Genomic DNA, 26,087 nt, shown 5'->3' on the forward strand with positions numbered 1-26,087 from the left:
ATAAAATAAATAAATCCTGGTCTATTTTTAAATGAATTCTGTACACCTGTGAAAAGTTAGCTTGCCTACAAATGTAAGATACCATTTTCATTTTGAGAGCACCAAAAGGAATTTATAGTTTACGTATCACTATATTAAACCTAATTACGAGTATAGTTAGTCATTCGAAGTTTAGTGTAAAGACGAGTCAGATACGTTACCGAAGTTTCTCTGACGGTATTTCAAGTTTAGGGGAATCTCATACAAACTTTTCGAAGCGTACGCTAAGCGGTACCAAAACGGCAATAATATAGCAATTTACGTCAGGTGCGGCAACGTTTCTCGAGTTTCACGTTCCCACAGGTACCCTCGATAAAGGAAAATTGTTGGCAGACTCCCTAGAGTAGAAGTCTTTATTCCCTTTTCAAGTGCCTTTTTTCGGATTTAGAAAAAGGAACATTCATATAATATCGTATAAAAGATTAAGAACTGAATACCCTTTCATTTTAAGAAAACAAAGTGAAAAAAATAATAATTATGATGATGTATTGTAAAAGAAAAAGTACATTTCAATAGATTCTTTCAATAGAATTCTGCCAGACACGAAAGTAGAATAGGACATAGTTGGTCAGACAGGGGAGTAGAATAGTACGGTTATAGTCAGACTAGGAGCTAGTATAGGTGGTAGTTTCATATATTTTAATTTAAACTTTCTCTACTCCATTCACTGAAACAGTCCACCAAAGATAGATTCAGACAAAAAAATTAGTGGTTTTTTCCCAAACCACAGCACTGATTTCCCAAAAGCATACGTATTGGCTCAGTCAGCTTTGTGGAAGTTTTTTTTGGGAAGATCTGTGCTTGAATGTTATTACGAAAGACTTGTCCCCGTTTATTTTAATCTACGTCACTCTTTTTCAAGCAATATTATCTTTTTGTAATTTTGTTCTACATTAAAAGATATTTCTTCTGTACTCACAAAGTTGAAGAATTCTCCGTTTCCGTTTTTTTTTAACAGTCCTGCATGTCTCTTTATAACATTTGTCCATTCGAGCGGAATGGAGACGTACAGAGTGTGACGTTTGCGCTTTCCAATCAATGCGAAACCTTCGTCACGTTCCATCTAGGTGTAACCGTGTTCGAAGCTTTACCTTCGGCCATTTCGATTTTCGAGGTGTTCGCAAATAAAGTTTAAGCAACTTCTAATTCATATTATCCGCGTTATCGAAACGTTGAATACTCTTATCTCTTTTATGCACTTCTTGAACAACTTTCTATAATTTCAAGATCTTAAAGTTTTGTCTCATGAATATAAGTGCCTTTTAGCATCCAAGATTATGTGAAAAAATCGATATATTTTTTGAGCATTGCTTGCAGAAACGCCATTCTTTGAAAAGGTAGACTAATACGACTTTCATAATTACACATAGTTGGTACACGGTATCCTCGTGAAAGATCAAATCATTGTTAGAAAGCGATCAACCCGGCGAATGGCGGTTCACTGCATTCCATGAATGCTTTTGGCTTGAACTACACAGGAACACACTTAGAACGTCGTGCATATTTGGCAAGAATTTTCGTGCCGCATGTTATGGGGAGCAAGACGGTTTCCACCTAGATGTTTGGAAGATTTATTAAGCGCAAGCATTTGCGTATAGTTTCTGATACTACATACTTCACGCTTTCTAAAAAATTTCCGTAAACTAACTTTCATATTGATAGGTGAATTTATTCTTGTTTAACGTTTCTTGCAAACTTTTGTTCATCGCTTATTCAACATTGCGGTTTTTCTCTAAAGTCAAGGAAAGACTCCTCAGGGCATAGGCAATTTTCATGATTTGTTGCAGCGAAAGTAATTGACATGAACTTTTGAAATTTAGTACGTTTATTTACAAGTGTATCTACGAGATTCTGTTGAATAAACAAACTGTCTTTTCCACTTTGTTTCAAAGTTGCATGCATATAATATTCCATGCTACGCCAGGCGGAATGACCCCAGAATATTAATGCGATTGCGTCAGATCTAGTGGTCCGAACCATTGAACAATGATTTCGTTTTATTCATTATGAATGTGGTTATAGCTCTACTTGGGGAAAAAGGTATTAAAAGAAAATTGACAAAACGGAGCACTTTAAACTTGTATTCTTGATTTATTCATTCAATTTATGCACTCTTTCTCATTGAATTTTTGAAGATTAGGCAACTTTTTATACATTTTCCCATAAAAAAAGAATTAAAAAACCGATTCTTTCGATAGTCTGATATTTTTAAAAAAATTTTTACCTACGGACTCGCAGCTTCCCGTTTTGATAATCGAAATCCGTTTAACCAATCAAGAGTTATGATTTCTTCACGTTTTAATCGAGAATTCTAGTTAAAATTTCTAGCCATTCGACATACAGTAACAGGATACGTATCTATACTGCACACTAACTCGAATTTTGTAACAGCTAAAACAAAATTGGACAGGCGAAAGTTGTACAGTATGAGAAAATCCACAAAATTGCAAACACAATTTTTATGCAACGGATGGTGAAAAGATTTTTGTTGGGAAAATATTATTAGAAATACATTTTTCTCAATTCCTTACCATGGTGTTATAGAATGTTAAATACCATTAAATTCTGCATCTTCAATTTTGTCAGTATCTATTATGTTTTCAAAGATATTAGAAAACAAAAATATACATGTCGAATTGAGTAACCTCCTCCTTTTCGAAGTCGGTTAATAATATAAATAAGCAAAATTATTTCGAATGGGTGTGCCTACCCGTTGCAATAATTTTCGGTAAAAATGGAAAAGGCCACTGTGATCAGATTCCAATGAACTGTATTTCTGCAAAAATTCCAATTTTTTGGACGTGTATCAAACCTCTCTCGTTTCGAAAATTCGACATCGAGAATAGGGTGCGTGTTCTGATACAGCTATTATCAGAGACACTATGTCCCGTACTCACTCATTGTACAACGTACTTGTTGTCTTTCATGAGCGGATTAGCGGTAAACGTGAGTTGCCCGCAGCAGTTGTACATTATCAATACCAACAATGCGTGACTAACGCAGACGCGTCAGGAGGAATACATTGAGGTGTTAGTGCGGGACAATTGCACAGTAATTCGTTGTGATGCATCGTGCGACGCTTATCGAATATAGGGATACGCGAGCGTGTCACTATAGAAATAGGACGAAGGAAAGGAAATTTTCTTCTCTAATTATTCTAGCTGTGCTGTAGAAAGTTCATAGTGTGTTGGAAAATATTATCACAGCTCGTTTTAGGATTCTATTAATATTATTAAATGTTTGTGACTGAAGACATTCGGAATACCTGCTCTTATATAAAACATAAAGGAATGTTTAAAAGCGGCAAAAAGAATGTTTTGCGAGTAACTGTAGGTACATCGTTTGATAATGAAAATCGCTGTATCAGTGCTCCGATAAGTTAATTCGAGACCAATGGTCAGCCAATATCGCGGTTATCGTACCACGCAACGCATAAATTGCACGGCTGTTAGATGCCGTCCCATTTGCAACATCGTTTGATGCACACAGCTGTGGAATTTATCGTGGGGAACGTGCCGAACGACGCCGCACGTGCTAGTTTATTGCCTGATTTCATTTGTTCGATTTTTATTGCAGCAACGAAAAACATCGAAGCTTCCTTCTAAACCTTTCGCTCGTTCGTGGAAACAACAACGGACGGCGTGTTTCGATTACATTTGGAAACGTTTATTGCGTTTCCAACGTTCTGCTGAATTGAATATTTCGAGTTCCTTCGTTAATTCGACCGTTTCTCCGCGCTGGAGAATGGCCGCGCGTAAAACAAATCATCAAGACGGTAAACGTCAAACGATTTTCTTTTCGTTCTGAACACCACCGATGGAACTGACAAGGGACATTAGTTTTAAGTTGGCTTATCAGGATTGGCTCAGGGTTGGGTATTACATTTGATGTCATCGATAGATATCGAATCGAAGCATTTCTTAAAAGTCTTGCTCGTAGTGTTTGCGAAGGAGCGAGTCATTTTTAATATCTTGCTCTCCAAGAAGTAAATGGCTTCGAATTGGAATACATGTGCCGCGGTTGAACGTCATTGAGGATAACGAAACAAATTTGTACAGTATGGTATGATGCTTTTTATAGATGATTTAGAAAGGCTTCTATCTGCAGGAGTGATAAAATAAAAAAATGGGAAAATTGTTCAAGCATATAAGATTGTTCATGGATTGAGTTAAAGTTGCTACATTTGACACAGAGAATTATCGTATTTTATATTTATCCTGTTTATTTAGACACATGAAACAGAAGATGAATGGAAGATAGTAATTTATAGATAGGTTTCAATCGTTTCAAACGTTTCAATCGTTATTTTCTATTTCTTCGTCTATTATAACATCTATTTAAAAAACTTATAACAAAATAAACCGATACAAGATTTGTTCAAAAGGGCTTTGAGATTTGGCTTTTTAATAGCAAAATGGGTCTGTTGGTACAATTACAGTGGACACTCAAACGAGATCATTTACGTTTAAATGAAATAAAAACTTATACATTTCACGCCACTTATGTTTTGTTAAAAAAAAAAAAAAAAAAAAAAAAAGTTTTCTTTCCTCCAGCAATGCGTCAAAGGATTTTCCTCAATCTTCTGTATGCTATAGTTGCCTCTGGAAAGCAACTCGGTAAGTACGCGATTTCATACATTTAGAGGGGAATTCAGAGTTCCTATTTTATACCGTGAAATCCTCGAATTCTTCGACTCGACTTAACCACGGGTCCTGCCTTCCCATTTCGTCCGCAATTTTGGATTCCACGATGACATCGTAAAGTTTGATTGCAATGGAAATGACCGTCCTCGACGGGACTCCCCGAGGAGGCGTAACCCAGTGACGAACACAGTCGCGAATAAAAATGATAATGCCCGCAAATATTATGTGGAGTGATAAGCATGGCGAAAGTTGTCGATAGAATAATACGTCGAGCGAACACGACTCCATTTTTCACCTAACGGAGTACACGTGATGCCATCTTGTTGGCCTGAGAAAATAGGAAAGAAATTCTATTGGGTAGTTTTTGAAGGTGTCAGACAATATCTATACTTTGTTTCATACATTATTTATTACTCAAAATTGCAATATGTTAGGAGTTATCTTATTAGAATTAATAAATAATCTAGTATAGGCTCGCCTGAAATGAGATAACATTCTTTTTCCTCGTGTTTTAGGTTAATATAAATAACGAGATGAAATTCATGAGATATGGTATGTGTTTGCAAATATTCATTTTGGTTCAATCATTCCTTAACAGAAAAGTCATTATGAATAAAATAACTGATAACAAATGCTTCGAGTGTTGTAAAATTTCCACCCGTAACAGGTGGAATTTCGATCACAGAATTATTTGTATTCTAATATTACAATTACTCTGCTTCGTACACTTCAGTGTTCAATTCGATTCGCTTCAATTTCAACGGCAGGCCTTAATTATTAAGAGATTCGTATCGTTATACGCATCTCTGTACAGTATACCTCGGACTGAAATACTTGATCGGTCTGTTGAAAGACGATCGAACCGGTTTGTATTTTCAAACGGAGCGTCGACTGCCCCAGAATTTATTCCTGAATTCAATTTTCCCAAGCGTGCGTCGAACACGCTCGGCGAAGCGTTTTGATCGCAACACGTACGTGATCGATCCTGTCTTTTTGTCGGTTCCGCAGCGTTCAAACTTCCCGAAACCACTTGTGCTGGTTGGGTGTGATTTTGTCCAAAATCTGCGAGGGTCAGACCCCGGGGAGTTCCCGTAAAAAGAGTCCACAGATGATTTCATGAGCGGTCATTCGTATTCCGTCGGAGGAAGAATAGAGGCCGGATGTTGATGGCAAAAATAGGCCGCTCGGAAACAGCGGTGTCGAAATTGCACCGAATCGTCGAGAAAGTTCTTCCTTTAGCCTCCGACAATTTTTTGATGTTTCGTAGAAAGGGCCGAAGTTAATATTACATTTTTCATCGAAGAAGCAAAGGATGTTTTAAAAAGTATGACATGTCTAGCAATGCATGCATATAATTCGAATAGACTGTCGAGATTTGAATCTCACAATTAAAATTGCGTCTTTCTTAGCAGAGATATACACGAATGTTTCGAATAGAACAATTCTTGCGATTTATTCACGAAACTCAAAACAAATTGCTTAAATTTTTATCTTAAGCCTTTTGACTCGGTTGTTTTCTACTTCAATTATATTTGCTTCACAAATGCCACAAGAGACAATTTGTCTCTGTGCAAATTTTATTCATTTTTTTTTTTTTAAATATCTTCTTGTGAGTTTTGATTGTAATTTGGCCAATGGGAACTAGATATATTCACTGGAACATATATGTCTTAATAGGATTGAAATGGTTTAAATTAAAATACTGCTTTCTAAAAGCAAACAGTTAATCGCTATTGAAGGTTAATTACAATTGCAATCGAAATAAGTTTGTTTAATCTCAATCGACTCTTCAATTAATTGAAAATATAAAAGAGTACTGCCCGTTACTGTAACAAGAACGCCATCAAACTATACTCGTTTGTATTCGAATTGCAACCACTCGGTTCGAAGCAGTGGATCAATAGCGACGGAGTATTTTGTTAGGATGCGATCGACTCCTCTTTTGCCCAGTCGCTTATTATTCTTGGGCCCTTTCAGAAGTATTTAATCTCTCGATCACACTATTAGATTTTTCCCAATAATGATAGCTCGACGTGGCAAAATATCTCCGTAATGAAATAAAAACAATTTAAGTAACCGTCTCCTTCTACGTGAATAGTCCTGGGAGGGGCGAGAATGCAAGGGAAAAAATAATTCTACAATCGCACGGAATTTTTATTAAATTTTCAGCATCTCGGCGAAGTGCTTTTTCATAAAAGAAATCTTTAAATTAAAGGAGCGCGACATGAAATGGTTCTTGTCGCTGAACCCGTTTTTACCGCGAGACATTTTTTAAGAAATCGGACCAACGAAAAATAGTTGTCGCGCGATGATTTCACGTGAAAATATTACCGTCGTTTTACTTTCGCGACAATTTCACATTTCGCTGAGTCTGGAACAAATGACGTTTTTCTAGAATGCGTAACACGATTATTTGTCGGCGATATAATCACTCGGTTGGGAGTTTGGGTGAACGTGTCGCGGCACAGAATACTTCTGGGTCGTGGCATTGCTTTGACAGAAAAATTGCGAACCTAATCTGGGTAGGGAAGATTTGCATCAGTCCCGCAGTATCACGAGCATGAGCTAGAATGCTTGTAAAAAGACTGGCTGCGACGCGACGCTCCTAGCTTCAGAATTTCATACGAGAGGAGGACATGCTTTCACATTTTTCAGCCGTGAAATTCATGGTTGCTCCTCCTAGCATTTTGCTTTCGGCAGATTCCTGTGAAGAACAAAAATTGCAAAACGAATGGTAGGACAATGGTACAAGCATAAAATAAATGATACGTTATAAAATAACATATTTTAAAAATGAGAAGAATTACGAAGAAACATAATAAAAAAGATACGAAGCAATAATCATGAGAATATCGCAACCCGAAATATCAGATGTAGGTTGAATAATATGAACACAAATTAAACAATTTACAGTAGGGAAACACAAAGTGAAAACGTCATGAACAAATATTTATTACAGAAATAATTTATTTCATCGAATGAAATAATTAATTCTATTGAATGAATATCATGATTATAAATTAATAGTAATGTGATTTATGTATGAGTTTAAGTATGAATTATGTATCTTCTTATTGTAATGATTCGTACTTCGTATGTTTTTGATGTAAGCATTTCCTGATAATTTTTTTTATTAAAGAGAAATATGTTATTGAGTATCGTATGTCGTGGAGTCTCTGGGAATATTGAGTTTCTCTTTGACGTTCGAAAGACCAGGGAAAATTGAAAATTTATAAGATAAGTGTATCCATAGAATAAAATTGTAACAACGCAGCGAAAGCTAAAGGGAATAAGGGACGATATTGTCAGAGAATTGAGAGCCTCGTATGCTAGTCACAATCTCATCTTCTGCAAAGTTAATATTAACAAAACGCGTCGTGACGTTCCCCTTGGGCGAAGAAATTCTCATATTTGGGGTTCGCCGAGGAAAAATTGCATATTTTTGCTTGGAGCTCCATTATTCAAGCCGGTTCACGCACCGTTCGCGCTCCTTTGTCGCCGCACGAGTAATGTATGCGCGAGCACATCTTAAAACCTGCCTCGTCTGCTCATAAATCTGGTTCGGTAATCACGGTTTCGTCGTTCCATTTATCCTTCGTGACGTCACGTCACGCATATTCTTTCAAACAAACATGCGTAATGGAACATTCGTAAAAATAATGGAAATTTAGTAGTCATCTGTGGTTTATACAAAGTATGACATAAGTAGCGGCTTACAATTTTCCAGCAGTATCGCAACCTTAAAAAAAATAAACGAAACGAATGGTAGGGTGATGGTACAAATATAAAATAAATTTTATAATATGTAATTAATAAAAGAACATTGATAAATTAAAATATAAAGAAATATATATGTATCTTCTTATTGTAATTTTTGATCATTCTTCTTGCTTTTAAAAAAATGTGGTTATACATTATACATATAATTTATTTCACATCGTCATTATCATGCCACCATTTAATTTGTTTTTGATTTTTTAAGGCTTTGTTATATCAATAACACAATACGGCTACCACGTTGGAATAAAATCGAAAATAAACAGTTGGAAGATATATCTGAGAATTGTTGAAAAATTTCCTGAAATAAAATTATTAATGAACACTAACGTACCTGAAATTAATAATATACATCTTGCTAGTGGACCTGAGATCTAAGTGTACTATGTAAATTCACTTCTGTAATTGAAATTCTTTACTTAACGATTAAATTCACGATTAAAACAGCTGTTTATCTTTCACCGTTTATTTGGAACTTTCCATCTAGGGGAAAATTTCGGCCATCTCTGACGGTGGTCGAGTAACTGGAAGTTAGAACTGACTCTGCATGAACGGAGAAAATTTAACGAGTTTTAAGAATTTCGAAAGTGGGAGATGGTGTAATGAGATACAGCAAAGTTGAGGAAGTTGACAGATGCGGTGGCTAGGATGAAGTGTGCATGATGCGGAGTTCGGATGACGCGGTGAAACTTTGACTTTGAATGGGGATGTTTACAAAGAACATCGCTTTAGCGAACCTCGTCGATTTTCCTCACTTTTTGGATGTTGTTGACTACTTTCAGGCGAAATTTGCATGTGTTTTACATCAGTCCATAAAGGTTTTAAAAGTGTGAAATAGGAGTCCAAAGTTGACGATGCTACAGGTCCAACCAATAAGTAACTAGTTTGTGATTTCAGTCACCAACCAATTACGTTTCTTTTGAGTAGCTTCGTGCGTGGATGGCCCAATAGTTTCCGAAATATTGTACCACGTAAGTTTTGCCCCCTAGATCGCTGAAATATCATATTGTGCGTCCTCTTCTTTATTTGCAGTCCTCTATTTTCATCGCATTCCTCTTCCTCTTATATTCCTCTTCCACTTTTCAAGGTGTGCAACGGGACATATTTGTTTTGTTACAACCCACCCATTTCATTCCCTCGCAATATTTTTCACCACACAATGGGATATGAATTTCGACTGTTTGAAAATAAAAAAATTTTCAATTTTACAATATTTCAGATGAACGAATACTCCAAAAAATTAACGCTAACTATCAATAAAAATCACAGTGGACTCGTGATCTTGTATGAAAACATTGAATTTATTTATTCTGCTTCATAAATATGAAAAGCTGAACGATAAAAACTTTTTCGATCCCGTGAACCGAAAGATACGTTTTTTTGAACACGTGCGTGTTCCTGCTAGTTTGCATAAAGCAGGCTCTATTGGATTTCCCAGCATGTTAGTCGCACAAAAACGAGCCAAAACGACACCGGCTGTGCAGACGGTGCATGCTTACATTCTCCTTTCAATGACAAAAAAGCCACGCAAGTCTTCTCGGTAAGTCAGCTTTCCATCGTAATTAGTTTTTACCGCTCCCCTTACATTCCCTGGTGACGTTATAAATTTCTCAGCGTCAAAGGCTTGCAATTTCAGCGAATAATTACGTTTTGTCTTTCTGCGTAATTTTTTGCCAGCTGCTCACGGCTATCCGGTGTATCCTGCAGCGAAGATAAATTACCAGCGTAAATTCGTAGCACGAAGGAGCAGGTAAATTCAATTGCTACCGCTTCGAAGCTGCTCTCGATCGTTTTATCGCAGAATTTTCGAATTTCCTGGAATGTTTCGTCGATTATTCGTCAATTTCCTTTGTTAGAATATTGCGCCTCAGCTAAAATTCAGCTGTAGAACGCGTGGATGTTGGTAATTACATTGACTACCTGTGGTGGTTAGATATTCAAAATAAAATACAGCAGAGTCTCCTGTATACGAGAGTATAGATTATAGAGTCCTGTACTCACGTTGTTTTAATGAGACAAATTTGGAATTATATTAACAATGTTTAACTAGAAAGGTTCATTTTTATAAATTAGATGGTAGAAGCGTTTAGGTTAATTTAGTTTATCGATACGTAAAGTTTCGTGAGATTTTATATTTCGTAAGTGAAATATTTAATTTTAGTACAGTTCGCCAATTACTGGGTGGATACATTACGATATTTATACAAAGAAATCCAAATCTCGAAAACTCTTTTTCAAACTCTTTCAGGGTGGAGGATGGGATCTTTTGCATTATCTATTGGTCATATTCAGATGTCAATAAAATATATAATTTAATAAAAATAAAAATTCTTTTTTCTGTAATCTATATAGAATCAACGATTCGAAATATTACAAGAAAAAATATGATTCATTTATTGTATAAAAGAATGAAATTCAATAGACTTTTGTAAATGGTTTTTGTAACGGGGCTTTAGGATTTCAATTGATTCACTGAAAAAATTCACTGAAACAATTTCCATTAAAATAAATCGGATATATTCCATTTGTATTTGATTAAAAACCAAAGTTTCGTAGCACTTTTTGGGAAATCCTTTATACGTCATGTATGAAGTATTGGAAAATTTAAATATTGAAGACCATATTTTGTAAATCCTTTGATGGGACAAGGTGTCTGCATCGCGCATCCCATCGTTGCGCTATTGCGTGTATGAGTATATCGATTTCCATCACAATTTCTCAACACTTTGATCGACGCGCGGTCACGGCGTGGAGCGTTATCTGGTTTCGGTATAAATGTTGGCTGAAAAGCAGCATCGTTGCGCGAAATTTATGATCCGTATCGACGACGGCGCAGCTCTTAGCCATTCCCAGTTGACCCCGTATTATTCGTGATTTATCAGGTGTTGCGAAACCATGATCCATGCAATCGATCTAGGTGCTATGTTTTCCATCGAGAATGTTGGTGGTCAATGGATATGGTGCTCGCGCACGATGGAGTTCTGCATTGCTTCCGTAACGATAACTTCGGCTAAATAGCTTAATGGAAATGGAGAGCATATCCCCTCGCTGATTCTGATAGTTAAGTCTAGTATCCAGGTACCACTTATGAAACGCAAAGCGCGAGTTGAAATGGAAGTTTGACTCCTGAATTTGTGGGTTATTTATTTACTGTTCTCCAACAGGGACTTTAGGATTTTATCTTTTAATGGACGATAAATGGCATGGTATATATCTGATGGTTTATTTTGAATGAAGGTGCATTTGATTATTATAAAACGTACAAGGTGATGTTAAAGTGTCCATCATGGCTAAAAGAGCCAAAAGGGTTATTTTGTTATTGAAAAAGAAAATCTTAAAGGCCTTTGGAAAAATTCTTTACGTAACTTCGTTAAACTTTTAAACATGTTTTATTAATTCATTTTCGTTATGTGTTTTTTTTTTTTTAAATAAATGCTTTAATAGGTAAAAAGATAGAAAATAATAGATACTATCATTTATCTCTTCTCCTATTTTCTGTTCCATGTATATGAGAAGTAGTGGTTAATAAATGTAATATAGAAAGTTTACGAAGACAACGAATAAATTAATTCCATTGGAAGCAATTTCCAAATTCGAACTAGCTCTCACAGAGCATAAGGATTACACATTGCAAGAGACAAGTTCGCTTTAAAAGCATTTACAGGCTTCTCGTGGAATCGTAGAGCTTTTAGTTATGAAGTGCTGGCGCAGTTGTGCTTTCGACGAAACCACTACAAATAGAGTTGTGGCCCGCGTTTTCGGATTTATTGCTTCCGAGCAACATCCTCTTTCAAATACACGGGCATATTTCAGCGATGTTACAGCGCGAACATCGGTAGTTAATTTTACTAATTGATTGGCCATTATCAACAAACAGCCGTTATTGTTCGAGTTACTGTCGTGGTACGCTACTTTAATAATAACGAAATGTTATTTTGTATCATGTAAAATGCATATTGCTATCAACAAGCTTTGTATCAACAGTCCTTATGAATTCTTTTATGGTTCTTTTCAATTAGCAGAGTGATGTGGTAATTAGTACTTCAAACAAAACATTGATTTTGTTATTTTGAAATAAATTTTTGTTTGTTTGATTTTTAGATCAGAATGATAATTGTAAAATATCTTTTCCGTTTTATTGGGTTAAAATTCAATAAAAACGAAAATAAGCTACTATTGATGATACAAGAAAATATTTGAATACGAAACTCAAAATAATGCAATACTATAGAAAAGTATTATATAGCAAATTAATGTCTGATCGTGCTAAATATTTCAATTTTTAATTTACATACATATATGAATATTGTGTATCGGATCAAACTTAATTCGCATATTTTATTAATCGAATTTTATAAACGTGTCCATTTTAATATTTTCATAATTGTGTTAATTAAAATTCAGTTTGTACGTTAAATTCGATCGCATAAAACGGATTAAAGCCAAGCTGGGTTTGGCGAAAATTAAATTTCCTAAGTTATCGAATCGTTCGATTTTAGCCGTCGCTTTAAATTTATTCATAACCAATAATAATTTTTGGAAATGCCACGTTGAATGTGGCAAAATTTATACTTTTCGTTATATGTATAATACTCACTGTGAGAATTATAAAAAGAGTTATTGATTTTGGAAGAATTGTTTATTTTGGACAGCTCCGAGGAGTCAGTAAAATGCTTTTTCAGGCAAATGAGTCGAATATCTATCAATAAATTATTTTCAATTCTATGTGTCCAAGTAGTAGAGAAAAGATACATGAGAAATATGAAACAAAAGAGAGATATTTTATTCATGAATGCCTTTACTCGTGTCTTTTAAGTAAGACGAGCCAAACCTACTTGTAAATTGGTATCTACTGTCTCTCATATATTATTTTCTGTTTTATGTGTCTATAAAAGAAGAAGTAATAAGAATAAAATAAAAAACAATAGAGAAATATTTTATGTATCTTCTAACTGAAACGAGTTAACTCTATCTACAATAAATCACTATCTTTTGTCGCTTACGAGTCTATGAAGCAGGAAGTGATAAATATGAAATAGGAAATGAATGAGTCGTTTCATACATTTATGATACATTATCAGTCGTTATTGTTGTCGTCGCTACGTCATCGCTGAAATCAGGTAGCAAATAATTCCATCTGACCTTTGTCTATAACAATGTACTGCCACGAATTGTTGCCCTGCAATTACATCGATAATTACGAGGAGATTTCGACCGACTTCTATTTTCCAATACTGTAATCCGTGGAATTGCTTCGGTACGTATATCGCTGCTACAGTCACGATGTGAACAAATTGACAGATAGTCAATCAGCATTTGCAATTTTTCATCGAAAGAGGACGTCCGTCCAAGGCAGGGTAAACTATCGATTTCCAGCTATCGATGTATGTAGCGTGCAGGATGAGTTTCGCAGGCGAAAAAGGCCCGCGATATTGACAGTTTCTGAAACAAGGGAAAACCATCAGTCGTGAAGAAAACTACGGCGAAGGAAATAGACGAAAGTAATAAAAATTAATCGAAATTATGCTAATAAAGCAGTGTAAACTCGATATTTTACACTATATCATATGTTGGCATGACTATTTTCAGTTTAGGTCTAATTAATGACGTTTGATGTAACAGAAACATCTCATCTGTCAAGTGCTTTTCAACGACATTGATATATTATAAAATGTCACAAGTGCACGTAAAGTGCATCGAAGAAGCTACTAGTAAATAAATGATGACTGTGAAAGTTGTTTAAGATATTTACTAAGTTTAACAAATGCTTTACGAAGCTTTGAAACTATCATGGTGCTCTTATCTTGGAATAAAAATTTACTAAGCTGTAGTTACGTTTAAAACCGTTTCTACATTTTTACCACGAAGTGTGATCCTTCAAATACTAATTACAGGATAAAAGTAATATTAAAATCAAACATTACACAAATAAAGAAGTACAATCGTGTCGTAAAAGTAGGAGTACATAAAACGAGTAGATTAATTTCTAGTTGTAACTGTAAATATTAAGTACTACGTGTCCTTCGTACTCATACTTGTTCCACTTTCATCAAATTCATTTTCAATTTTTCGTAGACAGTCCTTGTTATTCGTTGTGTTACTTGCATAAAAGTTATTTAGGACATTATGCATTCAATTTCGCTACAAGCGCGGTGTACAATTTTCCCTTTTCCGCCTAACCCATATTTCCTATACGATTACTTCTATTTGAAACGATATACCGCTAACGCGTTCAAATAATTATGTACGATTAACGCAATTTTGTTCGCCGAACGTAGTCGGTAAACCAGTTATCGTACACAAAGTATAATAAGGTTTCCGTTTCACGTTTAAAGTGACACAACATCAGGGGTATTTAAAGGTCTATCAACGGAGTGGTGTTTCATAATTGTCTCGTTGTCTCTACGGTTGCTTGACAGATTTTTTCGTGATAAAAGAAATAATATTTCAAGCGTTTCACTAATTAACTCGTAACTCGTCTCGTAAAATTCCTTCTTTCTTCTCAGTTACCGAGTTAGATATAAATCATACTATAGTACTATACTATAGTGGTATCATTGGATGAATTTAATATTCTATTATTTTATAGGTATTCGAATATTATTTAAATAAAAGAATATTGATATTCTTACGGTTGGATTATTTTACTTGAACTTTTATTTGAACGATCGGGTTAGTTTTTCAGTGGAATCACGCGCATAATTAAATTAAAATGTTGATTTGTCAAAGTCAAAGTCGATCGAGTCAAAGTCGTTTAACTCCGTTCACTTGAAAAATAGAACCTAGATGCTGCATGAAGCATACTGCACGCTAATCGTCCCGTTGTAATATTGCATCGTATGTATCGAACTCTCGATGATGACATTTGTTCTTGTAAAATCTGCAGTCGGGTTCCCTCTAATCCCCTGTTACGTCAACTATCTCACGGATAATTTGCCTTTACGGGATTTAGAGTCGTTCTGCAGTGGCAGCTAATTATTGAATAATGAGAATGGCAAGTCGTTGGCGGATGGTTCTCGATAAAGTACTATCGAGATGCTTACCTATGCCGTAGTTTTAGGTTAAAGCTTATACACTGCGTTCTGTTTATCAGTGGAAAGGACATTTCAGACAGCCATCGCGAATGGAAACGACTAATTGAATTATAGCAAATGTGAAGCATAATTCTAAATCAAACACTACCGTTTACATGGTTATTTTACAAAGTAGTCGAAACGCTAAAGGGTTAATTTATCCTCGAATCTAATTGCGCAGTTTTTATTGTGGTTTTACAGCTCAAACACATTGCTAACTCAGTGCTCTCGAATCAACAAGTATCTCAAGATGCTTTCAGGTGATAGTAACGCGTAAAGATCTTCGCTTCGTGACAAAAATCTCGAATTTCAAGGATTATACTCGAGATGGTTTCACGTGACAGTTATGTCCTCACCTGCTCGCCCATATTGTTCGTCGATACTTTGCTGGAAGTTCGTTACCCGAGCCAGATAGGGAATTGAATAGCAATGACGCCCACCGCGTTCGCGTTGCAAAGGCCGAAAAGGCAATACCACTGCGAGGAATATCGATCTAGCATCGCATCTAGGAAACCTGTTATTGCGTAATACGATGATGCAACGTGGATGATAACAATGTACGACAATACACACTGGATTAACTTAATTATAGCGCGCGACGGGCTAACGTTATTTATATTTGCCCTTCTAGTCTTCGTCTTCTGGGTCAGCCCTCCTTCTATCTCATTTTCGACTTACGTCCATTCATCCAGGATCTATAACCCAGTGTCAATATTTGGTTGAGTAAAATGTTTCTTCCTCCTGTCATAAATATTAATAATAAAGTATTCAATTATTTTCAGAAATTTTAAAATGCCTGTTACCTATAAATACCTGTAAATTGAAGTTACATATAAAAACATGAAGATACTTTTTATAATAAAACATATTATTTCGTAAACGTTCTATCAATGTTAGTCTTCATGAAACTTCGAATACGTAATAATTTCAGGGCGATGATATCAATTTAATTACCGATTGTGATGCAGACCAATTACGGTTTGTTTTTTACACCGAAGTGCAAAACTAATCTGTACCCAAGACGATCGTCAAGCAGCAATTTTCCTGTCGACGGTAATCGCGTTACACTGCAGCTCGCCTGCATTCAATTACCTTAATCGACTAAACCGCACGCTAATTGCATTAATTTAAATTACTGTTCTTACACGGGAGAGAAATGCCTCTGAGGTTGTTAATAATTTGGTAGTAATCAGAGTTTCTTTCTTCCTTAGTTAGCAGTTTTCAGACTTCCAAACACGCAGCCCCTAAGTAATGTTCGGGGCGATGTTAAGAATAATAGAAACCTTGAGAACTGACTCTGTTGATTAAACCGTGCTCCATCTCATGGCAGCGGAATGAAATTACGTAGCGTTCCGACTGCGTGAAAATGAATAACACGACGGGAATCGTTGCAATTACGAACGCGAGCGTTCAATGAATTTTTTAAGGGGTTTTTCAGATGTGACGATCGAAAAATTAAGCGTACTTTAGAAATTCTTTTCGAGGTCTATGAAATAAGGAAGGATTCCAATATATTTCTATTGATAATACTATTTAAGAAGAATATAAAAATATTTTTGTATGAACTTTGTAGAATTTATTTATTGATATATATTATCGTTAAAATAGATTCTGTCGGTGTAGGTACCTTTATTGTTGCCTTTGGCAAAAATGCAGATACTTTATTAAATTATAGGAAACGAAATACACCAGGAACAAATGATAACAGATAGTCTAACAATTTTTAAAAGTTTCTTTTTGGTCCTCAGAGGAACCTTTTCGTGTTTTGTAATATACTTTCGTTTCATATTTTTATTTTAACGTATATTTTAATTTAACGTCGAATTCTTTATCACTGGTACAAATATTGCAAGCTTGTACGAAAATTCTTTTTTTCTCATCGGGTTGATTTATCGTTGATTCGTGCTACTGATCGATATTAATTTGCATAGAACGAGGAAGACATACACTCCATATTGCAAGGCATACTATTCATTGAATTTAGCAAAAAGTAACAGTCAAACCGCTGTCAAGAAATGATTACAAATTTTTATTCATAGTATTCATTATTATATAATGCATTCCACTGCGATTCTCGTCTGAATATGGTAATAAAGAAACTCAGACATTTTTCATCATATTCGACCACCGCGATTTCAGATGCATTTCATCGGATCTGGATTCGACGTCAAAAATACCTCGCTATTTGCCGGAGTTGATTGCCTTCATTGAATCCTCGCTTCTCTGACATCGAATCTTTTTTCATTTTCGACTTAAGATATCTCCCCAACGCTGAGAGTTTTCTCCCAAGAAATCACTTATCCGTCAATTTATCGTCGGGATCACTGAAAGCAGTTTTATCATTATTGAATCAAAGGCCACAAGTGAATAATATCATATACTAGGGAATCTATAAAATAGTATGATAAAATACAATAACTCGTATTAGGTGGACTGGAAAGTAATGTCGTTTTTGCCATCTTAAATACTTGTTTATCATTTATCAGCTCATTGATTTTTCTGGCATTGAAAATTTGCACACTAGGCGACAAAAGGCTGTTGGCAATGAGGGCGATTATATAATGAATTAAAGATAGAAACTTATTGGAAAGTTTGAATTTAATGTAAAAGAAACGACATTACTTTCTGCTCTATCTAATACATACATACAGATATCTATAATAAGATATATATGTATATAATGCACAAAATAATACATACATTGTATTAGACATCGATATACATACATATACATATTTTTGCTGTTGTATGTATAATATATTGTATGCAATATGGATGTATGGTGCATATATGTGATACACAGACACATGCTGATATTAACGACAGTGACATATCGATGACGATAACAATAACAACATCTATCCTTTTCGAATATATCCTGTAACTTTAAATCCATTCTGCATATAAGTGCACACTTATATTTAAAACATGCAAATGCATAAGAATACACAGTCTAGTCACCATATCCACTACGATTTTATACCATCAGAAGTGATCCGAATAGTCGTTACACAATTTCCCCTGTAATGATTTCTCGTCCTTTCGACGAGGTATCTCGTGTATCTTGTTCCTCGATAGACCTTAGCTCGAGTTTGTTTCGTTGCAGCTAAACTCGCAGCCCTGGATTCGTTAATTCCGCTCGGAGCCGGCGTCCACGGATCACGTTGCTCCGTGGCGTTTTAAGAACTACGTCAACCGGAGCAATTGAGATCATCGTGTTCTTGCGTTCCCTTGTCCGCGCAACGCTTATAACTCCCGACGGACTTTCGCCAGACCGAATTAGGAACGAGGATCACGCACTTAATTCCCGGCTTTGCACGATCCTCCGCGTTCCATGCACGGAAATGAAAACAAGAGCCCCCGTCCCGTTGTCGATTTTTCTTCTTCGTTCCATTTGTTTGCTTGCTCTCGAACTGGGTGAAGGCGAAAGGCCATCTCTTTTCTTCTGGGAGCACCGTTGCCCGAGGGTGACTCAATAACAACCTATATTCCTATAGATACGTAAAAATCTAATGATGACTATTATAACGACTCATTATAAGAATAACGCTTCAGAACACACGTTTGGATTTGTCTTTTTTATCAGCAATATTATAATAATGAATATACCCCACTCCAAAACACGTCAATGGTCTTAAAATCTCAGAATATAGGACCTCGAGACAACTTTTTAGCTTATCATAGTTTGTCCACCTTCGAACAAAATATATTCCTTTTGTGAGATTTATGCATATCCTGTTTTCTATTTCACCCCGTAACAATGAATGACAATAATGACTTCGAATACTAACAACGGTAACGATTAACGACAATGTTTTATTTCAATGTATAGTGATCGTTTTTGGTGACCAAGCTAACGTCAATTTTTTTCCTATCATTTTATTCACACCTGTCTGAACTCTGCTATAAACAGTTTCTTCAAACACCGATAAAAACTCCAGATATGTATGTTACGTGATCATATTTACGTGAATCGCTCTGTAGATAAATTTTCATTAAACGTGGGATTACGTCGGTCGTTTTAATTTAGTCGCATGAAACTCGTAGTGGTCACCGTGCCGAGGACACGATGCAGTCCGAAATGCAGAGATTCGAAACTAGAGTTTGTGCTCATTAACAGCTTCAAAGTGCATATTCCGATGAAGTATCTTTTTCTACCTTTTGGGTCGAAAAGGGGTCGATGAAACACGCTCAAGCACGGAGAACGTTTCTCGGTACTCTCTTTGTCTCCGTGACTTTCTTTCTTCTGCTTCAATGGTTCATTATGCTGTACGATATACGATTTTTGTTCTCATCCGTATTGTTTTGAGACTTTTCTCGGGTCAGTAGAGGTATACTCTCAATAGGTCAATGTCTGTATAAAAGCTCACAGTCTGGGTGAAATAATATTTTGGTTTCGGAGCGAAGCAATAATCAAGAAACGCGAATAATTTGTCGCCATTTCGACTATATAAGAATCAACGATTTGAAGATTAGTTTCGTTATTGAAAATAATGAGGTGCCGGGTTTTTTGTTGTTGAAGGTATAAGTAAAATAAAATTACGTTTATTGATTTTGATTATACAATGAAACATTTATTAATAGCAATAATTACAATTTTCTTGACATTTGGGTAAAGGGAGTTGGTTTTCTTTAGAAGAATTAAAATGTATTTACGTATAGATTAAAAGATGCAGAAAGATATATGAATCCGAAGTAACATGAATAGAATTTACGTGAATTGATAAGGAAAGGTTTGTTTATATAAGAATTGTGTATTTCGTATGGAAAAATGAAATTGAATTGATACGGTTTGTTAAGGAAAATAATAAATATGGAAATGCAATGGTAAAAATATTTTAAAATGTTTAATATATTATAAAAATAAATTTACTTAAACTTAATCAAAGGCACGAAAATATGGTAATAAGATAGGGGAATATAAGCAATAATGACGATAAAATAATAAGAACAAAGAAAAAAGAAAAAAATCATCAGGTGTCAGGTGATCACTACTGCCCTTCAGTACTGGTCATCATTTTACGAAAATGAACTTAACATCTAAACTGTAAGCGTGTATCGTTTACTTCCTCTCTTCGGAGAATTTTCAAAGAAAATTGTGTATCATCTAACGAGATATCGGTCGTGTTTTCTAGGTCGCCAAGCTGTTCTCGTTTACATGGACCATGGGCCTGTTCCTATGCAAGTCGGTGCATTATATGCAGAGCGTGTCGGCCATTTGCTCGGTCATCACGTTAACCGCAATGTCGATTGAAAGGTAAATCTAACGATATTATTTCCTTTACGTCCGCCGTTCTTTAAACTGATTGGGTCGGTGCTTCTACCTCTGTCCTGGATCGCTTACACGAAATCCGTGGAAAAGCAAACCGAAGAATGGTTTTCGCAATTATTTTATCCATTTACGATTGAATATTTCAAAGAAAGATAAAGATATTACGATATCGACGTGCACAAAGTAAAATAGAAGTTTTAAACGTGTTTTTCTCTGAACGATGTTTCCACGGTGAATACAATGATAATTCGCGTATAATTGAATCGATTCTCAGGCAATTCGGCAATAAATATTTAATAACATTGTTTATCGTATCGTACACGTCGGTGACGATGATCGTGTATGACAGAGATAATTAGCGATGACGAAAGTGATTATAAACAGTGACGATCACTATGATGATAACAATAATTTCCACACAGATATGATTTATTCCGAATATTTGCATATAAATGCATATAGTCAGCATATCTGTATGTATTTTCTATATAAGTCTGTATATCATACGCGCATATAAAATGTGCATTTTTTTTCGGAGAAATATGCATTTGGATAAACATTAGCAGCCAAGTCTCTTGAATGTCCGCAATCACTTAAATAAACTCATTTTGTATGAGTACGAGGCTCAACATTAATATGTTATTTGCCATGTAACGAGAAACGTTACATGCATTACTCATTTCTCGATTTTGTGCCTCAGTTTACTTTAAAAGCTAAGTCAAATATTAAATCTTTCCTAACAGGAGGTAGAAAAAATTGATAGAGGAAAAAATTTAATCCTAAAATGAAGACTTTTAATAATTCTTTTAATAATTTAATTACTTTACACGTTCCTTTCCAGAGAACCGTTAGCCTGAGAAAAATTCAATTTTAATTTGTAAATTGAATAAAAACGACTTAATGCTTAAACGGTTCTTTCGCAATTTTTCATATTTTTAATGAATTTCGTTGGCAGACTCGACTCGAGTGCACTGTGGGAATTAAGAATTACCATAGAAAAAGAAGTATTTGTTATTTTTAATTTACAGCTAGAACATTTTCTTGATTCTTTTCTCTGAAGAACGCAAACGTGAACTGAGTAATTTATTTAAAAAATTTGAGATTCGAAAGAGCGATGCGACTGTACGCATGAACTCTGTTTTCCTAATTCTTTTTTAACTGACGATTCTAATTTTAATTGTGTCCCTAATTTTACCATTATTCGAGATCCTCTTTAACCAACATAATTCTAATTTCGATTGATTTCCTAGTTCCATCACCATCATAATTCTTCTCTTAACTAATCCAATTCCAATTCTGTTCGTTTACCTAATTCCATTTTATCTGACTTAAATCTAATTTTAGTTGCGTATCTAATTTTACCGCAACTCTAATTCAACTTTAATCGACCTAACTCTAATTTCGTTTGCTCTTCTAATTCTACTATCATCCTAATTCTATTTTAATCGATTTAATCCTATTTCTAGTTGTGCTCCTAATCTTAGCACCATTCTAATTCCATTTCAACCAAACAAAATTCTAATTCCGTCACCATCGATATTTCTATTTTAAAGTTGGAATGTCTCGCCACTTATTCGTCCCTGTTGATTTCTATACGCTTCCAAACTCTTCCCAAAGTTGTTTATCGAAAGACGCAGCTTCAGCGTGCATCGTGCGTACTTTGCAGTCGATTTATGGGAATCGTTTCTTCGGATTCAATTCTAAAACAATTTTACTGAGCGCAGTCGATGAAGAAAATCTTACGTGGATCAGAGAGTCCGCCCCTTCTCGAAAGGTGATCAGCATAAAAATCATTCCAAGGTTCTTCTCACCGAATTCAAGCACCTCTGGTTCCATTTCCCTCGAAGAAGTACTCGCTTCTAAAAAAAAAAGGCGAATTCATCTCGAAGCTTACGTTCCCGGTCGTAATTCCAGCAGACTCGTTTGCCTTCTTCTTTCGACGCCCTTCGGAAACCATTAGCACGCGAAGGGCTCCGAATTGTCGTTTCCATTTCGGATCAGATTACGAGCGAGTCGGGATTGTCGAGCGTCCTGTTTCTTCGTTCCTTCGATTAGCCGTGCGTCTCCTCAAAGGATTGTATCTGCCCAGTGCTGGAATATCGACGGATACAGACAACTGGGTGTACAAATTGGATGTACAAATTAATTCGGTGTACAGTTCTCTTTTGCTTCGAAATTTATTTACACATGTACGGATACAGGTCTAGTTTTCGAAACGATTGCCATTATTTTCTATAACTTTAGTCCTAAGGGGAAGCTGAAGTAGAATAAAGGAAAATTATGTCTTTAAATTACTGTAAGATCAAAAGCGAAATTGAAACAAGATCATGATCAATTTTTAATACCAAACCTACCTATATTTTATCAGTAAGTGACGTGCGTTAGAAACACCTTTTTTAATTGAATATAAAAATATTTCACTTGTTACTACATTGAATAATACACCAAACTAATTTATATAATTTATATATTTTATATACGAAACTGCACAAAAGTTTGAAAACGGTCATTAACCGTCTGTTGTAGGTTTAGTGTTAAGTTTCGCTTACTTCCACGATCCTTTGGACTTTTTGATCTCAAGTCTACAATTTTGATCGAGGAGCGTCCACCAATAAAGATCCCGAAGATAAACATGTCTCGCATAGACAGTGCTAAACTTCTTTAGTTAACACATTCGCGACCACTGACGCGAATTCATGTCACTTCAAATTCTATTCCTGGTTATGAAAAAATTATGAAAATCTTTTTATTGTATACATTACATATTTATAGCATTGATGTTTCAAAACATATTTTGTAATTGTTATCTTTGCCCAAACGATACTTTTGCGATGTCCAGCTTCAGAATTTTATTATTCTCGTCAGTACTCTGTATTAGAAACGTAAAATATCTGGCGATCGCGAATGTGTTAATAATAATTCTTGAATGTTTAACGATAATACAGGTAAAGCATGTATCCTTCGGAGCAAACACGTTTCGCGTCGTTAAAATCTATTACTTTACCAAGAATAATTCCTCCGGTTGCTGTATGCTTTTTTCTGGCTTCCAAGTTTTCGCAGCGAAACCATCCATCATAATTAGAAAATTTCGCATGAACCGATGGTCAGACGTATGGTCGTAAAATTTATGATTTGTCTCGAGGGATCGTGGCTCAGGCTTGCTGCTCACGTTTCGCTTTAACAGAGAACCGATAAAACAGACCCCTATGACGCCTCGGACGCGTGATCCAACAGCTTTCTTCCCCGGGACGCGCGGCCATGCTTTAAATTTATTTGATTTCAGGGAAAATTGAACCACCTTATCATCGAGCCTCTTCTGGCTCGTTGAATCGATCGACCCCGACGTGTATTCTATTGTTTATAGCGAGATGCGCGCCGAGAACAAAGCGGATAAATCTTACACAACGTCTCGCGTTCTTTGTTCTATAAGCTATAATAAATATGTACATTAAAAGTACCAGAGAATGGTAACGACCAGTTATACCATTTTCAACGAAGTTTTCAGATAGAAATGTAGACATAATTAACTAACAGTTTGTTCGGCATGCGTGTTTCGAATGTGCGACACGGAGAGCAAATACCTTCGTTTTAAAATTCCACATGGTATTCGTCAAAGCGGAATTTGCACTGAACCGGAAATTTCTGTTATTTTACTGGCACGGATTTTTCATTGTACGATGCAGTTAGACTAAAGGAATGAACGCTGCGTCTGATCCTTAAACAATCAACCCCGCTTGAAGAGCCTGACAGCGTCGCAAAAAAAAATTAAAACATTATTATCCGTATTTAAAAGTTATTTCTTCGTTTTCATTTCCGTGAAAAATATTCGGTTCCTCTGTTTTTATCCCGGAGACCGTAAAAATAATTTTTATAGTGAAGCTTAGGGGAAGCTAGACTCAGGGGTCATTATTAAGGTTCTCAAATTAAATAGATGCCCTTGTTCGATATTATACGATGTGATCTAAAACCAGTAGTGATTATTGTGTTTGGGTCATGACTAGACTATAGATAATCATGCATTAAAGTCAAATTGAAATATATAAAATTTTGCTTGTAATTGCACCTTATACTCATTTTTACAATGTCAATAACATTATTAAAAGCAGTTTCTTGAATATTGCTACAAACACTAAAATCCGAGAGTTATTTAATGGCAGAAGATGGCTGATCAACAGACTGAGTAGAGATCGTGGTACATTTAATATTCACGGCTGCGTTGTACCGTAAAGGGTATGGATAATCGATGACGAGCTTTTTGTTTCATTTAATCGCGAAGGCGTCTACAGAGAAAGAGGACTGGTAGTCAAAATGCAGAGGGAACGGAAATAACTGTGGTCATAAAGCGAGGAGCGTTCGTTGAGATTTTTCGCGCTGTTGCTCCGATCCATCGTCTCTGCTTAATATATTTTCCTTGTTTTATTTGCATTTGCCTCTTTCGTTCTGGAACACGGCCGTTTTAATCTCCGGGATCTCAAAGCGCGAGGAGGTGTCACGGAAAACACGTTGTCGAGAATTATAGGATTTGCCACACGAAAACTTTCGATCATCGTCGCGCAGCGCTGGAAATATCAATTTTTCATGTTTTTCCAGGATTCGTGTTAGGTGACATATTTATGAAACCGTTATAAAATCGTGGACACAATACATAAAATACATCTTCACTATTTTATATCATAATAGGAAGCAACGTTTATAAATTCTGAAGTGACTTTAATGGTTGCAATAACTTGTTCTTGGATAGAGGTAGAAAGAAGTGTTAAGTTATTTATTATATATTAAGTTACTCTTAATTTTCTTTTGTATATTTTTGTTTTTCTATTTCTATTATTATCTCGTTTCATGATTTTTTATGTTTTCATTCAGATACCTTTCACCTCAGTAATTTCACATACCCAAAGAGAACATTGTACTTAACACTAAAATTACCAAACCAATCAATCTGACATGGTGTATATACTTCAAACTACTTCCTAAAGTTACTGCATTTTCAACTGCTTTCACTGCAATTTTTCGGGCCAATTATTTTAACAGAAAATTAATTTAATTTACACATTAGTTTGACTCTTTCCTCTCTAATAATAAAGACATAGCTCTACTTTTAAGGATAAAAATTTACAGACTTCGCGCACACGCAGGAGTTGGAGAAATTGAAAATCTAACTGACTAAACTAACTGATCGCGAACCGCTACCTGCTGTACCATACGTAATGATTTTCCGCGACAGGACATTTTTTTCTCAGAAAATCCCTTCATTGCTTTGTGACGCACTAAGACACAATTGTT

General features: G+C 35.5%; 1 protein-coding gene across 6 annotated transcripts in view; it reads left to right on the forward strand.

Moving 5' to 3' along the window:
- LOC128878194 (QRFP-like peptide receptor) overlaps positions 1-26,087 on the forward strand; it is a 78,657-nt gene that overhangs the window by 32,547 nt on the left and 20,023 nt on the right. For all 6 annotated transcript variants that reach the window (XM_054126201.1, XM_054126200.1, XM_054126205.1 and 3 more), the window contains exon 4: positions 20,668-20,789. In XM_054126201.1, the coding sequence (XP_053982176.1) occupies positions 20,668-20,789 (122 nt within the window). The remainder of the gene's footprint in view (positions 1-20,667; positions 20,790-26,087) is intronic.

Source organism: Hylaeus volcanicus, chromosome 6 (genome assembly GCF_026283585.1).
Source record: "Hylaeus volcanicus isolate JK05 chromosome 6, UHH_iyHylVolc1.0_haploid, whole genome shotgun sequence".
In the NCBI taxonomy this organism is placed as follows: domain Eukaryota; kingdom Metazoa; phylum Arthropoda; class Insecta; order Hymenoptera; family Colletidae; genus Hylaeus; species Hylaeus volcanicus.